Source organism: Ixodes scapularis, unplaced genomic scaffold (genome assembly GCF_016920785.2).
Source record: "Ixodes scapularis isolate PalLabHiFi unplaced genomic scaffold, ASM1692078v2 PGA_scaffold5__190_contigs__length_132052651, whole genome shotgun sequence".
NCBI lineage: Eukaryota > Metazoa > Arthropoda > Arachnida > Ixodida > Ixodidae > Ixodes > Ixodes scapularis.
This window is the reverse complement of record NW_024609880.1, coordinates 61504830-61520564: the sequence shown is the minus strand read 5'-3', so window position 1 is coordinate 61520564 and position 15735 is coordinate 61504830. Positions and strand designations below refer to the sequence as shown.

General features: G+C 46.4%; 1 protein-coding gene across 1 annotated transcript in view; it reads right to left on the bottom strand.

Moving 5' to 3' along the window:
• The window catches only part of LOC8025014 (netrin-1), a 192091-nt gene that overhangs the window by 11985 nt on the left and 164371 nt on the right, over positions 1-15735 (bottom strand). Inside the window, 2 exon segments of the mRNA XM_042293935.1 lie at positions 5033-5168; positions 5170-5183. Coding sequence (XP_042149869.1) covers positions 5033-5168; positions 5170-5183 — 150 coding nt within the window.

The window sequence follows — 15735 nt, the reverse complement described above, 5'->3', positions numbered from 1 at the left end:
CGCGAGCTGCCTTCTTGCGGTAACGCGTCTGCGCCTCGTGAGTTTCGAGCGTGCACGTGCAGCCAAAGCACCGCGGAAGGCAGCGAACGTGTGCTTGGCGCTGGCCGCTTCGGAAAGAAACGCCCTGTCGTTCTCACCTTCTCAGTGACTATAGAAAGGCGCCTTTTTTCATTCGCGTTTCTTGCGTAAGATAGAACCCCTAATTTGACAGCCGCGCTTGACCGCTAACACTACGTGTGGTCAGCCGCGCAACGCAAGGATCACTCATACTCTGTCACAGAACGCAACGCAAAATATTTTTCGTCAAAAACAAAATTGTACAGCTCATGGGAATACATTTTTCCCCCCGTTTCTCAGAACCCCGACCCTTGAAAAAAACTACAAAACAAAATATTAATTTAAGGCAAGCCGCAGCGATCGATACGGTTCAGAAAATTCACAGCGTTCGCACTTCGTGGAAGGCGTGTTCTGCAGCGTGAGCTGCCAATAAGTTTGTTTCGCAATACCGAGAGTCTTCGATCAACATTCGTTGAGTACGATAGCCAGACCAGACGCTTTGCGCCAGACGCGCTATTTGCTGCCTCATTTAGCACGCGGATGGAGACACCGCGCTGCCGGCGCGACACATCTAAGACGCGCAGCTTGGCCGCAAAAATTTTGCCTTGTCATTTGCCGGGGCACCGGATGATTGATTCCAATTTTTCCCCCCACCGCGATTCCAGAAAACCTCGAGCATCTCGAGTCTGCTCCTCGCTTTTCTGAGATTAAAAAAATAAAAACTGGAAGAAAAAAAAATAATAAGGGCAGAGGCAGAAAGAGAAGGGGACAGGGTGTCTTGGAGCGAGTGGGTGGGGTGGAGGTCTCACGGTGGGGCCAGCTTTAGAGGTGTTTACGGAGTCGTGTCATATCTTTGGGCTCTCCCTTAGGTGAAACTTGGCGGCGGGACAGTTGAGAAGAATGAGAGCAGACGGCTCTCCCCATCGCGATGTTGAAAGGAGTCCAAGATACCGGCGACGAGGCCACGGGGCCTCGAAAATCGAGATCACGCAGTATGAAATTTCAACGGCACCCTCCAGTGAGGGTCAGGAGAGGGGAAGAGGAAAAGGGGGGGGGGGGGGGGGGGGGGGGGGTAATGGTGCGGGACGACTGAGTGGTGGTGCCTCGAAAAGTGGTGGCGGTGACGATACTCTAGGTTTGAATTTCTGTTGGCTTTTTTATACTTGTTGGTTTGTTGCAACGACCGAGGGGACTCAGGAATTTCGAGATCGCCGATGGGGCATCTGTCTATGGGCTAGGTGCTGTGGGTTTATCGGGGCTGCTTTTCTGACCCGGAAGCTTTGTTAGGTTTTGGGGGTGTTGTAGCTACTGACTGACGCATTTGGATCCGCTCTCCAGCTGCCCAGCTTCAAGCGCGAGTGTGCAACCTCGACTGTCATCAACTGTTAGTGTGCTCTAGTAGTTGGCATGGTTGGATCATACGTGCAAGTAGAGAGACCATTGGCAACTCGGCGCGCTCGCATTTGAGGTAAACAGTCAAAACGCGTATCTACTGTCAGGGCACTCGAATTTATAAACTATAGTCTGTACTAACTTAGGACAGCGAGCGTCTACAATGTTAATTGAATATTCGAATCTCGTAACTTCTGGCAAAAAAAAGAAAAAAGAAAAAAGTTGCGGGCGGTAAAGGGATTTACAGAAAAGACGAATGGAAGCTTCGACAGTTCCGCGCGCTGTGAAAAACGCATTATTATTCGCTTTCAATTAACTTTGCATTGAACCGCTGTGAAGGTTACGACCGCAAAGTCGGCAATTGTAGACGTAAATCCTACCATTGCCGCAGTTGATAGGGAAAACGTTAAGCGATGGTATTACCGCGTTGTGAGAAACGCGCTCCCTAGCTCGTGGATGACCGGCTTCGGATAGACAATGCTTACTTACACCTTCCTGACGTGGAAGTATGAGGTAGGGCTCTTATATATCGCTCGCAGTTTACAAAATTAGATATACTCACACATCGCAGACCAAACATCGTACTGCTGTTTTAAGACGATCATCCAGATGGCAGCCATTTCGATAGAAGCTAGTCCGCCCACCATAGGCCGTGAAAGTTGCGTATAGAATGAGGAGGTAGACGTGTTCACACTGGTTTGGTGCTCCCTGCCTAAACAAATGGCTTGCACGTGACGGCATTGCATTGTACCAACGGTCATTTCTACGTGCCTTTGCAAAAGAAAACAAAAGTGCCTGGTGAGAAATGTGCGCTGTAGAAGGTGCGCGTGCAGCAATAAGGTCCTTCACAACGGCTGTTGATTTGTCGTCAGTGCAGGCTATGTACCTTAGCGAGCGTCATTAAGGGAGAATTGGGTCTGGGCACTCTGCCTTTCTTTAGGTTAGCCTCAGAACCCCTAGATTGATTGGCGTTAAAGTGAGCTCTGAATGCGGTCGTTCTGGAAAACGCTAGACCATCGTGCCGGAATACAGTGTTCGGGAAACTTTCTAACGCGTATGTGGTCGCGCTTCGTGCAGCTTTTGTCTCTCTCTTCTTGCTCTCCTCTTCATGCTTCGTTTGTATCATATATCTTGTCAAAAGGCGAAGGCTAGAGCACGGGTGAGCGAATAAGAGCGTCGGAGCGTTACCATTTTTTCTTGGCACATGTCCTCGCTAAGCTTCTATTCACCCGTTTGAGTTGCGAAAGCATCAAAAGACCTCGGTAACTGTGTCGTCCTCTGTCTGTACGAAGGACAGTCTGTGACCTCAGTTCTGAGCTTTCACTCTTGACGGAAGGCCAAATAGATAAGCGAATAAAACAAGCATAACGACGCGGAGAGCTCAAGTCCACAAAGAAAATCTGTGGTAACAGATTGTTATTTTACCAAGACCGAGCTTCCACGGAGGAATTGCCGTGTCCTTGCGATCCAGATTCAGAGGTTAGGACAGCAAAGAATCCACATCTAAAACTGACGATTCCGCCCTCTTGAGTTCAAATGGTTAAAGACGAATGTCTGCTCATGCTTTAGTCCCATCGGCGCCGTGGCATATAATGTGAGCCAAACTATGTGTAAAGCACAACCATAACTTGTTGCCTCTGAGCTGAAAAGAAATCTTTGATCGTGACGTCACCACCGCGTACCCACTGGAACGCGTACCCAACGGAACGCGTACCCAACGGAACGCGTACCCAACGGAACGCGTACCCAACGGAACGCGTATCCATTGGCGCGTTCAGTAGCGGCCCCGGAGTCAAGGAGTCACTGACTCCTTCCACTGGACGGCCAAAAGTCACTTCCGGTGCACGTAACTCCGGGGCTTCGGAGTCAAGCTCCGAAGCACCAAGTCCGGAGACGGTGCACGTAGAGTCAAAGGAGCTAAACTGGCGTAATTTCCTGAATGGTGACGATTTCCGGCGCTAAAAGAGGAAAAAAACAAACAATATGGCGGGATAAGCTGCTTCGGTTCTGTCGCGGGTGCGCGGTTTGCTCGCTTTTGTTAATGAAAAGTGTTCAAGGTAAGACGAATAACGCGTTCGAATATCTTTTTCAGGTAAGGCTCTTTCGGAAAATGCATTGGACCGTATTTTGTTTGGTTTGAATATGCTAATAAACAACGCAAACGTTCATTTGACGCTGTGTCTTGATCACCGTTGCACGGAAACTCGGTAATACTGACGATAGTCCTGTCCGCGCTCAACAGAGCAAAACAGGGTATGAACGTGACTTTGGAAGCCGGTTGGACACTCACGCAGAGCATGATACCGATTAATGTTTTGTTTGCGTAGCTAAATCGGGGTGCACGTTGGCTGAGGCTCGCTTCGGCCGACAAAACCTTGATCGCCGAGCGCGGCTGAACTTCCCGTGTTATACGAATACTATACGAATACATCTTATAGGAAGTTCGTTACGAAGGGCAGAACAAACTTATGGCCGTATAAAAGTATCGCAACCGGCGGGGTAGATTCGCTGAGCTCTGTATTTTGCGTGTGCTGACGACGTTTTTTGTGGCTTTTATAACAGTAGCTGCCTTTGCACCGCCAAGCGAAGGGCTCGATCGCGTTGCATCGCTTCGAACAGCAGCGCTGATGCGTACAATCACCCGCTTTTTCTTCAATGACCTTGTAAAGACTTCTTCAATACCGGCGTCAAATAAAAGCGATCGTGCTCGCCATCGTCTGCCTCCAGTTTATTCGGAGACCTTCTGTCACAGGGGAGGAAGCGGAAGTTGCGTAGAAGCAGGTTTGGAGCCGCGGGTTTTTTTGCCGTTCAGTAGGCGCTCCGATGTCTCCGACTCGAGGCACTCCGTTCGGAGGCAAAAGAGGCGCTACTGAACGCGCCTTTAAAATGCGTTCCACAGCCAACAGACCAAGGTGGCAGAACGTAGAAGGCGTTTATTTTTATGGTTCATATTCTAGTGGTTCCTGCTTACTAATGGTCGAAATCCTGGACAGTAGAACTACAGTGGCTGTTCCAGAAAGGTTAGGTAAACAACGGCTGGAGTGGAGACGGCCAGCGCTCTCGCCCGCGTCGCTAAATGGCAGCGTGCCGCCATCTTTCCGACAAAGTGCACGCCAGACGCCGGATTGCGCGGTTGTAGTCGTCCGAATCAAAAGTATACCTGAGAAGATGTAAAGGTATGCGACATGAATATAGCAAGCATGGTTGACTCCCGCGTTTCATTCGAATGCACCAACGACGGTGTGGCAGTCATGCTTCCTCCCCTCCCACAAAAGTGACATCCACTTCACGTAATGTTGCGTGTTTATACGAAAAACGAAGTAGTGATAATTTACGCTTCGTTTTCGGCACACTTGCGCTCTTCAGCCCTATTGGAATAGAGCCGTCATCACTTTTGGCGAGGTGCACGACTCTAGATATTGCAGCACGTTTTGCGAGAGGACGCCTGAAGCGAGTACCACGTCACGATAGGCTGGCTTCTGGTACTGCTAAGATGGCGGCCTCTAGGCTTCAACAGGAAGGCGGAGCTCTGCACCGGAAGTGCACCGAAGCGTCAGCGTCACACGGTCCTATGTATACTCACTGATGCAGGGCGCAATGGGCGACCGGCTCTGTTGGTACCCTTTGGCGCAGCGGTTGCACGTGATGCCCGTTACGCCGTCCTTGCACGGACACTGGCCGGTCGTCTGGTTACAGGTCCGCCCAGACGCTCCCACGGGGGTGACAGTCGCACGCTGCGTGAAGAAAAAACAAACAAATTAGAAACGACCTTTATTTAAGGAATCTGATAGCTGCGCCATTTGTGTCAAACTCAACCAAAATGCTTACCCCTCTACATCCTGCTGCATTTCACTAAATTGTGAAGAATTAGCGCCAATATGGCGCCAAAAGCCCATTTCTTTTTTCATTATACAAAAGCCATCAATTCAGGCGTTGCTACACTGCCTGATTTTGACGGCACGCTTGCGCGAGTTATGATAAATTTCGCTTAGCTTAAAGTAGGATTTTATTCTATCTTCCTGTTGAACACAATGAAATAACCAGGCGTTTCGCCAAATCTCTGTTCCAGGTATGTTCGGGCGCTGTAATGAGCGCCGTTGAGTGCGCATCTCACCGCGCACGGGGGGCACTGCAGAGAAGCTAACACAGCGGAATTGACATGGTGATTTTGTGTTCGTCGCTTCGCCGCAGCTCAGCCTGCTGTTAAGGGGTAAAACACTCCTCCAGGGAGGAATGGTGTCCGACCGCGCGTCCAATATTAAAAAAAAAAAAAAAAAAAATAGCAACAACAAAAGAAGTAAAGCGTAAACCTTTGTGAATCGTGATGTGACAACATATACGTGGTAAGAAAATTTGCGAAATAAAACTACGGTTAGTTTATATGGTAGACTGCGACATTCTGACAAGTTGCGTGCACGGTAAATCATAGCTCGTGGTGTCTTTTTTTTTTTTGTCTCCTTCAAATTAGAGATTTAGGGTTGGATACTTCGGACTTGGTTATCAGAAAAGGGTTGACCACGTGTAGCTGGGCCTCGCTGTGTTTATTTTTCGTGTTTTGTGTTTAGTTAACATCCATAAATTGATCCCCAACTATTCGTAAAGTGGACGCAGTCGAGAAGGTTTTGAAATTAAAATGAAGTTTAGACTTTTTCCGGTAAAAGTACTCACTCTTCTTTCCTCCCATTTCGTGGAGCAGTTTCGAGATCGTAAAAATCGTTCACGGACAACTTTAGCCGTCCTGACATTTTTACGATCCCTTTTCCTCCTGGGAGAACCAAGGAGGGAAGAGCCAGACTTTCCGCTTTATCTGCATTCTTCCGGTACACGTCAAAACCGAGGCTCTCCCCCAAAAAATCTGCCGAAGGTTTTAGACCATGTGTTCCAAACAGAAACCCCGAACTATAAGAGCACTGTGGCGACATTAACTAGTGTGTATTCCCTGTTCAGAACGCCCCCCCCCCCCCCCCCCCCCCATTTCGCAGTTACCGAGAGTTAGTTATTATTTCACCTGTTTCGTTTATTGTGTTTTAGTTGCAGCTTAAACGCCCCGGTTTGTCTCACCGGTTTATTACAATCACGCCCAAATGAAAGGGGTCATGGACCGGTATCGGGTTGCAGTGTTCTTGACTTTACAGGGGCGTGATGGTCCTAGTCTGGCCCAAGTATACTCGCACGAACCGCCACTGAATCAGAAGCTTCTTGGTCGCGGTTAAATTGCGAGGATAAAGGGGGACTATATTTCATTCAGTCTTGCCTTTGCCAAGCTTGATGACGGAATTGTGGGATCGAAACCACTCGCCTGACGACATTCGAGCGCGGCTCATGTAAAAGAAATTTGGGGTGCATGCATGTTTATACAGCCTAGAACTTAGCTACAATTGAAAACGAGCGTGTTGGTTAACAGATACAAAACTTGAAAGTATAAAACAGAGAGGACGAGGACGGGAACAGGACATCTTTCGTTTAGCAACAACATAGAATGGCTCAACGATAAAACCGCCCCCCAAGGGTCTCAACGTTCTTAAAGGGGGAAAGGAGATACTAGTTATAAAGGAGAGGGAATACACTAAATATAAAAGTTTGAGAAGCGCATTCCTAATCTAGTTATCTCTGATTACTTAGAATTCGACCTTTGTCATTGTCAGTGATAATGCAGAATTATTCTTGTTTGCAGTCCAAAAGGAAAATGTACTATAAATATAAGAGTTTAAAAAGCTGTCACGACGAGGTGTCAGTAATCTAGTCATCTCTGGTGTTAAGAATTCGACCTCTGGCTTTGTCAATGATAATGAAGGTGCAGAAATGCTGTTGTTTACAGTCCCCGTGGCAAATGATTCAATGATTTCTCTCCCAAATCTGTTGTTATGAGACCCTTGGGGGGCGGTTTTATCGTTGTGTCATTCTATGTTGTTGCTAAATGAAAGATGTCCTGTTTCCGTCCTCGTCCTCTCTGTTTTATACTTTCAAGTTTTTGTAGAACTTAGCCTGCCTCGACGGATGAATTGTCTCCCAGCTGTAAATGAGAAATTTAGCCAGTGCAGCACAAACCGCTAGCCTAGAATCTTTAACGTGTATCACGCAGTAGTGATTCACGACCGCACGCCGGTACGATGCTCTTCCAGATCGAAACGTGCAGGGGTGGGGATTGAACCCAGGATCCCTGGGTTCTGCAGCGCGAGCTTTCGCTCCACGTGCACCCAACTAACGTGCGCTAAAAAAAAAAAAGTTTTAGTTTATATTTAGACACAGCCGGATGCTGCAAGTGCGAGCATGTGGCATTGAACAGTGCTTGCACTGCACGAGCGCGCGTGCGTGGCAGGAATGCTGAAAGCCCAGAGATCGCGCTTGTAGCATTGGCTGGATGGCGCATAGCCGCTTTCCGAGCAGGGCGCAAATGGAGCCACCGGAAGTTTGATGCTTGTACCGGAAGTCGGGCGTCTGCTGGGATTCCTAGTGCATTCAGTCAATGTTTTGGTCCGTACTTTCAGGTGTCTTTGAGTGGGTTTTAATAATCATGCTCCGAATTAAATCCCGAGACTGAGGCATTTAAACTTGGGGCATATGCACACTTGATCAACTAGAATCTCAAAACGTTTACATTGAGTGGCTTCCCATGATACTTCTCGGGTCTGCATGCGTTCTTACTGCGCAACAAGCAGGCTCTCTTGAGGTGACAAGCGGAAATCTAGCGCCCTCGACGCTTTTCGAACCAGCACTCGAAAGGGTTACAAAGCCTGCCAAGCGCTCACTTCCCGGACAAGCCGCTTACTTCCTGTGGCGCCACGCATGTTTGCTGAATGCCTGCGTCAGTATAGCCCACTCGGCCACCGATCTCCCTCCCGCGGCTCATGGATTGGACACGAGAACTGCGTGAGTACTCGACTTCGGCTCGTAACAATCGATGCCTCGGCCGACATTCGGGTAGTGGCCCGTGCCCAACCACTGCAGTGATGAGACACCGAATAGCCGAACTCTGCGAATGCCTGGAGCTCAATACGCGTTTTCTACTTTGTCGACTCCAGCGCGTGTCCATGATTAACGTTGGCGGCATAGGGTAGGCACCAGGCCACGTGGCCACTTGTTATGGTTCCGCGTTGAGGGGATGAACGATGCTCATATTTCTCGCATTTATTTGCCGACTGCCATTGCTCAGACAGAAAAACTGAGTCAAGTTTCTTCGGTGTTTGACGTTAGGGAGTAATTCTGAGTAGTATTTAGAGAAAGTAAAAATATCGTTTCATGAACCCTTTAAAACGCAAACCAATTTTTCCATTATGTCTCAAAGACGTGTCTGAAGGCTTGTTTGGTTGGGGTTCCTGATATAAAGTGTTAGTAGTAACAATATGCGACGAAAGTTACTGCATTGAGCTGGAAAAGGCGCGCGCGCGTAAAAATAATAATAAAAAAAAAAAATAGAACGACTGTAGTGTAAGTTATTAACGCGAACGGATAGCCTTGGTCGGCGCTACCGCTGCACGAACGCTGATTCAGTCGAAGCACTTACAAGAGCGAGCTCGCACTTGAAGTCTTTACTGTTGTCATTGTCTAGGTAAAAGTGGCATGAAGTACAGTATGAACAGTTTTTTTTTTGCGCGTGAATGAACTCAAACTCTTGCGAAGACAGTGTTGGGAAATGCTTTAAGTACATTGTACTTAAAGTACTACTTCAAGTAGGTTTAAAAAACTTGCACTTTATTTGAAGTACATTATCTGAGTATGTACTTGTACTTTACTTAAAGTATATTTTTCTGGTACTTTCTGAGGCAAGCACAATTCCAGACTTCAAGGTACATTCCCCAAACTTGGTTTTCTTAAATTTGTATCACGAATTGATGCTTTGTCAATTCCGAATAAATACTGGGAGGGATATTCTACCCTGACCAGAAACGGGAGCTGATGACTCATCCCTCCGTTTCTTCTGGGGGCGGCTTTCCCGTAGCTTTTTGAACTCTCGCTATTTCTCGGTCGGTCAGCGCAAGCGAGGAGGTTTAAAATATTAGTAGAGCAAAATTAATCATAATGTAGCACCTGAGACTGTAGTGCGGAAAAATTGAATTTTCAAGTCAAAGAAAAAGGACAACAGAGGAGAACGTCACAATGTTTTGAGACATACTCTTTTCTCTTTTCCTTCAACTTCAAAGTTCCTTAATTGTTTCGCACCCCAACCTCAGGTGTCACATTATGATTAGTTATCACCAACTCGCTTGCACACTTACTGTTTGTTTTTTCGTTAACGAGACGACACGACGAGAGAATTGCAGGCGAAGGCTACGGGGCTGACGTCATGCTCTCTCCTTGTACATTTATTTAACCCCCTTGGGTGCAAAAATCTATAGTGCAAGCGGCACCAAATTCAGAAGAGGGACTTCTAAATTTGGCTTTATTCCCCAAAATAACTACTCTGTGGCCACTTGACTTCATTCAATATTCGCCGCTGTTTTTGAAAATAGGTCGTCCGCCCCTTATTACCCCTGGGCAATGCATACCAATAAAAAGAAATCATTGTACAGGGGAATGAAAGGGCATCATTAAATATTGTGTTATAATAATTCTACTTTGCTTTGAAAGTACACTGTATTTATAGTACTTTACTTCAAGTACATTGCACCCAGTGTACTTATTACTCTACTTGAAGTACATAACGTCTCATTTACTTTGTACTTTACTTCAAGTACATTTTAGATGTACATTACCCAACACTGTGTGAAGATTACACGTGCACGAAGGTTACAAATGGCTAGCGCGTCGCAACGTTTATTCTTTTTTGTAGAAAGCGAAACAGAAAACTGCACACTGGTTTTAACATTTGCCCCTTTTCTTGCACAAAAGTTTCATCGTTAGCCTTAGGGCGTAAATACTAAATCGATAATCCTTTAAGGCTATGGTACCCGTTTGCTGGATTATTCTAGGTCATGGGAGGGTGATACTAAGGTAAGCAATGTTGACCCTTCCATCTTTTTTTGTTTTTCCGGGAGGAGAAAAGGGGAAGGGGCTGTTTTTTGTTTTGTTTTGTTTGTAGCTCGTTTGTTTGACAGTTCTAGGAGGAAGTGTACCGTAAAGACTGGGGAACGGTTTTCCGGATTTTTCTGTTTAGTCTCAAGTGCGTAACGACGGCTGATATGTGAGCAGAAATAATAAAATCACAAGAAGCGTACAGCGTGTCATCAAGTTTAACGTAATGCGTGGGCGGACGCCACCGGCCAGGTATATACCGTGCACCGATCCCGGCGAGCGCTCTTCACAAAATGCAATTCGCTCACTCGCTTAGGCGAAGGATACGATGGACGCCGTAACTTCAAATTTAGGACTCTCTAGCTGGGACCGCTTCGCGTCGCGGAGTTCTTTGCTGGTCCCACGGGGCTCGTCCCCGACCGCTTCCGTCCGGGCATTGACCTGCGAATGTGTTCCTGGTGCTTCGTCCTGGACGCTGTAGCGTTTTACAAGAAGCGGCACCGTAAACAGCGACTGCCTCCAAGTGCAGATACTTGTTGAGTTGATAACGGTGTGCCTTAGCTGCGTCGTTCTCGTAACGCCCTGTAAACCCGCGGCGCTTTTCTTTTCTTTTTTTTTTTTCTGCTCCACTAATTTGTTTTTGTTTTTCTTGCGTATACATAACATTGGGAAGTCTTCCAAAGTGGAGTTCGAGCTTTGCCCCTGGTCCGCCTTCCCTTCAGAAGTGCACAGCCTCGCTGGTTGTCTAGAGGTAGGTATATATATATCGTTATGGGGAAGCTATCAGCTCTACACAAGTTCAGTGAAGTATACGTTAGGAACGACGGGAGAGAAAAAAAGCAGTCCTGTGTTAATTGGCCCCGTAAGTGCGACGTCACCGCTCCTAACAAACCGTTGCTAGGGGCGTTGTTATGGACGAATACTTGGGACTGGATTTCGCTCCGAAAGAACGATCGGTGAAAATTCGGATATGGTGTTTAAACGTCTATAAGAATAGATGGAGAGAGCCTAGATTTCAATTACCACGACTGAAGTTTGCCGAGAATCGGCTGTTTGTGAAATATTTGCGATTACAACTTCTGGTCTTCGAGACGTCTCGAGATGCCTGCAGCAGGCGACAAACTCCTGACGAACGCACACGGAATGACTGAAGTATGCGGGCCGCCACGGTTTAAATAGTTTGAACAATGATAGGATTTTGTTTTTGTATTTTTTTGGAACATGGCAGGCTAAAGAAAACTTACCAGGTTTATAAATACGAATTGTATTTCCGTGGGATACGATACTGTGTGACGAGAATCACCACGCGCATGGAGATCTGCTAAAAATACAGCGAGAAAAATCATCTGTTTAGAACATGATATCTGAGCAGCATCGGGCCCTCTTTTTAATTTTGCAGTTGGCGTGCGTCGTAACGAAGGAGCGATTATTGTGACTCTAACATGAGCAGCTTGAGACCCCAGAAATCGTTTTTCAAGGGCGCAATATGAGTGTGTTTTGTACCTGCTTGTAATCACAGAGAGAAAATATCCTACTGATACTTCAGTTTTAAGTAAGACCCAGAATTGCGAAGGAGCTGGGTAATAACATGGGGTAAGTTATATTGCTGCGTGCATGACCAAGAAGGAAAGCTTCTCCTTACATCTAGAAGATTCGCGTTTATTCTTACCCCGAGTGTGAAAGATCAGAAGGCCAGAATGACCTTGCCTAGTCAGTCTCGAACATTCTAGGTCAAACGTTTGAGATGCCGTGTGTAGTAGATAAGAAGTCGAGCGTGAGCTTTGCAGACTCACTCAGATTCTCCCAATGGCGAGGCACATTCACCTTCGCTCCAGGCAGCTGGCACGCCGACGCCGCGACGGACCCTGCTGCTGTTTCCACACATTCCTTCTCTTGTTTCTGGCACAAGTTCGCCGATTGAACCTTCATTTGCAATTTACGCTCGTTGAGCCTTTTCCATCCGCGACGATTTTGGGGGGGATTTGCGGGGTAAAGAGGAAAGCGTTCCTTCGCGGTCATGCACGCGTCCACACACACACATACACACACACACACACATATATATATATATATATATATATATATATATATATATATATATATATATATATATATATATATATATATATATATATATATATAATTTACTCTATGTTACGGACAATTGGTTTTTTTTTTCTTCACACATATATGCACTGAAGCAACTGTGCTGTCAGAAATTCTCGAAACGTGTGCTGGCCTGCACTTCGACCTTGATGCACTTCACGTCGTCGTCGTACGTGATTCGGGTTCACAGTGCGTTCACCTCAAATATTGCGGAAGAGAGCTCTACGTGAAAGCGTTCGCGCGCTCGTGCACCTCAAGTCTCGATCAAAGCTGTGCCCAGGCACTTTTCACTTCCGAAATCCCACAGAAAGTTGATCCCGAGAATAGAAATGTCGTCGAACGTCACCAACTTGATTCAACACAGTAGCGTATACCCACTCAGAAAGAGCCACAGTACCCGCGAAGACCGTGTCGTATTCTAGCAAGGCAAAACCGGTTGTGAAACATTATTACGGGCTTTCGTCAACGCTTTATGGTACTGAGACCATAGAGAAAGTCTTCACGATTAGATATTGAGAAGTCACAGTGCTTACAAAAAAAGTATTAACTTTTTTATCAGACAATATCTAACCTCATGTCGAGCCTCCATGCATTTGTCCATAACAACGGCCTTAGCAACGGTTTGTTTGGAGCGGAGCGCCACGTTGTGACGTCATCACTTACGGGGGTCGATCCACATGATCCACAGTACTGTCACAGCGTTCAGACATCATCGAAACCCGTGTACAAGAAGCAGACGAACATGCGCTCCGCATTGGCTCCGCTCTCACGAGCACGCACCTCACAGTTCTCTCTGCGACGAACGGCTAGGCGCGTCAGCGTCGCCGCCAACGCATCTTTCAGCGTCTTACAACAAGCGCGACGCTACAGCACGCGGCGACGCCAAGGCATCGCGTCTGCCGCTTTTGCGGCGTGCTCTCGTCGAGTTTCAGCGCGTTTGCCACTTAAGAAATGCTCAGGGATCCACTAACGAGGACGTATGTCCTCGCTAGTGGATCCCTGAGGTGCAGACGAGTTGGTGAATATTAACCATGTTGAATTAACCTGAGATTGGGGTGGAGAAGGACCATCAAAACGTCGAAGAGACAGAAAATAAAGAGGACGACGGCCCAAACTCAGCTCTTCTCTATACATAGTCTCAGGTCAATTCAACATGATTAACATACTCAGTGTTTTATATTAATTTGGACATCTCATACGTTGCCAGCGGCACTCAGTGTTTTATGTGAAACGTCTCTTTTTGGCTTTTGCTGCTAACAACGTAGTTCTCAGTAGTATTCATCTTGTACAGGAAACGTCTTAACTAAAAAAGTGTAGTATGTGGGATTGTATGACGGTATTTGGACTAACGCCCGTTTTGCTCTACCCTATGCTCAAAAGAGTAATTGGCATAGATGTTGTTTACTTCTGAATGACGAAATCGTATTTTGAGAATAGGCTACATTGCTGAGTGATTCTCTGGTCCTGTCGAATACATAAACATTTTATGATGGAGTGCTGGGAATCTAGTGAAACGTCAATGGACAATTAGTATTCAGATATACACCAAGAAACTAGTAAGCTTTACATTTGGCATATGCTCGAGGTATTAAACATTTTGGGATCCAAAAACCCTACGTTTTCGCTAAAACCCTCTCTCCCCTCTCCCTCCCCCCCCCCCCCCCCCCCCAAAAAAAAAAAAAGAAAAGAAGAAAAAAGAATAGCTCATTTGTGCACACTCTATAAAAATCCCGTGCGTCCACTTTCCCACACAACACTCGGAGAGCCAATCACCGCAACTTACGGAGGCATCTCAGCGAATAACGATGCCGAAACATCTGTTCGGACCAAAAAACGCAGCGAATGACGATGCCGAAACATCTGTTTAGACGAAAAAACGCAAACAAAACGCAAAAAATAAAACTTCTGTTTAGACCAAAAAACGCAGATGTTTCGGCATCGTCATTCGCTGAGCTGCCTCCGTAAGTTGCGCTGATTAGCTCTCCGAGTGTTGTGCGGGGAAGTGGACGCGCGGGATTTTTTTTAGAGTGCAGGCGAAAAGATACATAAAAAACACACAGACCAGCACTCTAAACATGCTGCTGTATTTCTCGTTAGGGTCTAGGAATCACAGTTGTTCTATCCACACCAACTTAGCCTATAAACAAGAGAGAGAGAGGGAGAGAGAAAAACAAACAAAAAGACGCATAGATTTTGCAGCTAGTACCATCAGTATGGCCTAAGAATCGGCTTATGCAAAACCACAATCTCTTACCAAGAGCCAATACTTTGGTTTTCCACGGCTTTCATCGATCTCCGCCCGGCCACATCGGAAAAGACACATCGGCACGCGGGAAGAGAGAAAGCAAAGTCGCGGCAAAATGTCCCTAAGTGAGGGAGCCAAGGGGAGCGAGCGGGGGCGGGCTCCCATGAGTGGGCACGCGACGGTGGCGCTTTTCGCAAAGTGGCCCGGATATTATATTTTCCTAAGGGAGACGAAGTGGTCTCCGAGGTGGCGAATATACGGTGTATACACGGGCCTGGGCTGCTCATATGTCCCGCAGTCGCTGCTACGCTATTTATCAAGCAGCCCCGAAATCTCCTTTTTCTGTTTGTTTATTTTACCGGGTGCCGATCTGTCAATTTATTTGGCGAAACTCGAAAGGTTCGTCTACTCTAAGCTGATATTGCTCTCTCTGCAGTGACGCGGTGTTAGGGAAGATGCGTCTAGGTGTTCGCTGTATCGGTACAGATGGTGAAATAACGAAGTGAGTGGTCGTATACGGGATGTAAATCTGGAGTTTTCTGGACGTCGAGAATATTTTTAATCACCATTGATCGTGTAAAAAAAAAAAAAAAAAAAAAACTTCGCGTATATTCCATACAAAACAAAAACAACTGAAGTGTGAAACCGGGCTTATGTGTCGCCTATATATATATATATATATATATATATTTTTTTTTTATGGCTTTCCATACTTCACGTAACAAAAGCTAGAAAGTTTCAGGAATTTGTCTCTAAATAAGCTCCCTAGCTTCTATAAATGTGCCGAGTGTACCGGTTGATTCTCGTGTTACTGTACAACCATTTTGTTAGAACTGATTAACCGTCTTCGCACTTGAATACTGGAACTACCGTCAAATAATATATTATTACAAGCAACAATCACATCATGTTTCTTAAACTTATCTAAAACCGAAGATTATATATGTACATCTCAAGTGCTTAAATAGTTTGTTTCGTAGAAG